The 2248-nt window shown below is 35.9% G+C and overlaps 1 protein-coding gene across 1 annotated transcript; it reads left to right on the forward strand.

The window, feature by feature from the left end:
• Positions 1–358: 358 nt before the first annotated feature.
• On the forward strand, positions 359–1321 carry LOC111382956 (ethylene-responsive transcription factor 5-like). Its single transcript, XM_023007003.1, has one exon. It carries the CDS (start codon positions 418–420, stop codon positions 1261–1263), a length of 846 nt encoding a protein of 281 aa, XP_022862771.1. The 5' UTR covers positions 359–417; the 3' UTR covers positions 1264–1321.
• Positions 1322–2248: the final 927 nt, after the last annotated feature.

Genomic DNA, 2248 nt, shown 5'->3' on the forward strand with positions numbered 1-2248 from the left:
TTTTAATTTTCCCTCTGCTGATACCGTTACAGGTGGAGTATTCTTCATAAAATTTAAGTTAAATTATTATTAGTAATTAATATTAAAATAAAAAATATATAAATTAGTTACATTTCAATTCTTATTTTAACAAGTTTTTGTTTCATTTTAAATGGCTTAACTCTTTTATTATATTACTTTTTGATGAAGAACCCCGGACTGACTCCAATTAGTCACCACAACCGACGGTTGACATTCAATTAGAGACTGACTCAACATCTCCATTAGACCAGCACTTTGATGGAAGCTTCCTTCGTTTGACTCTCCCTATATATATATATTTCTCAACCCTTACTTGCAACAATCATTGAAATCCATTTCTCTTCAAAATTTTCAGCTCTCTAAAGTCCATTAATCTTCAACTTTTAAACGGAATTGATGGAAAATCCAGCAGAAGTTTCAGCAATTGAACAAATTAGAATGCATCTTCTTGGAGAGTTTTCTCCAAGAGAGGTATCGTTTGCTGCTGAGATCGATAATTGCAGCAGAACTAGTAGCATAAGTTCATCAGTTCAATCTGACAATTCTATTTCGATTTCTGATTATTTCATGAACTGTGAGCAGAATGAATTTGATTTTAGCGAATTTTCAAGCGCGGAATCCGTAGATTTGGGTCAAAATCAACTAAACACTCCAATTATAGACCTCACACTACCCAAGGTGAAAAATTTGACTGGGAGGAAGCCTTCACTGAAGATTGAATTGCCGGCGGTGAAGAAATTCGACCGGATCGATTTCTCAGAGTTGTCTCAGTTGAACAAGGCGTCGACGGTGCATGACAAGTCGGTTGGGGAGAAGAAGTGTCACTACAGAGGGGTACGACAGCGGCCATGGGGCAAGTACGCGGCGGAGATCAGGGACCCGAAGCGGCAGGGCTCTCGCGTTTGGCTCGGAACGTTCGACACCGCTGTCGAAGCCGCAAAAGCTTACGACAGGGCGGCATTCAAGATGCGAGGAAGCAAGGCGATTCTGAACTTCCCACTGGAGATTCAGAAGGAAGTATGCAAATCGGATGGCGCCGTGGACGTAGGGAAGAAGCGGCGGAGAGAAGCTGAGGAGGTGGAAGAAGTGAAAGAAAACAAGACGATAAAACTTGAAACGACGGTGAAAAATGAAATGAAGGAATGGCCGTTAACGCCGTCATGCTTGGGCTCGATTTGGGATGGTAAATTTAGCTGTCCGCCATTATCTCCGTTCGGATATTCACAGCTTATTGTCATATGAAAATATGTATGATTCACTGTTTGTAAGCATTTCAGTTTGTCGCCATCGAGTATATATATGATTTTAAGAATTATTGTAAAAAAAATAAAAGTCTTTTTAATTGACAATTTTTAAGTAAAACAAAGATAAACGAACATCAAAAGATATATGATTTTTTTGATTTTTTTTTTTTTGGTTTTAGCAATGGAAATAAATTTCATCCCCAATACCAGTAAATTCAATCCCTTTAATTGACAATTTTCATGTAAAAAAAGTCAAACGAACACCAAAAAACACTTTTATTTCAATATTTCCACTTGGAAAATTATACCAGTCAAACACAATAATTTACAATTCTCAAAAAAACAATTTCTAAATAATTCAATTTTCTGAAATTCGTTTTCTTTTCACCCAAATTCTATTTTTACAATCAAACGAACCCTAAAAGAATATTGTTACATTGCAAGAAAAGGCTGACAGATAGCAAGACGAATACATAGGTGCCAGGCATTGATTGATCCTTGGAAGAAAAAACAATTTTCTACGAGTCAGTGCAATCTTCCACTTGTGCTTCCATAACCCTTTCGGGCAAGAATAAAGCCAGTTAGATGGGCTAAAAAATAGGGAATCAGATGACAGATTGATTTGACAGAAATTAGTTGGCTTTTTTATATAAAAAATAAAAATAAAATTCAAAGTGCCCAATCATGTTTCGCCATGTGTTCACTCTGTTTTTCACCCAATTTTTGAGACTGTCTCTATAGCATTATTGTTATGGCAAAAACTTTGTAGAAAAATTCAAATTAAAAATAGTGATCAAACTTTTATTTTTGTGCATTAATTGCTAGATATGGACAAACAAATTAAACAGATCAGTCCTATTCGGGAAGTCGTCAAATTAAGGATGAAGTCATAATAGCGACTTTTCCGATTCCTAAAAAATAATTTAAATATTTTTGCATGGAAGCCATGGACTGACTGGTTTGTTCATGGTTTGACGTGTTTT

This window comes from Olea europaea, unplaced genomic scaffold (assembly GCF_002742605.1).
Source record: "Olea europaea var. sylvestris unplaced genomic scaffold, O_europaea_v1 scaffold2591, whole genome shotgun sequence".
Lineage (NCBI taxonomy): Eukaryota > Viridiplantae > Streptophyta > Magnoliopsida > Lamiales > Oleaceae > Olea > Olea europaea.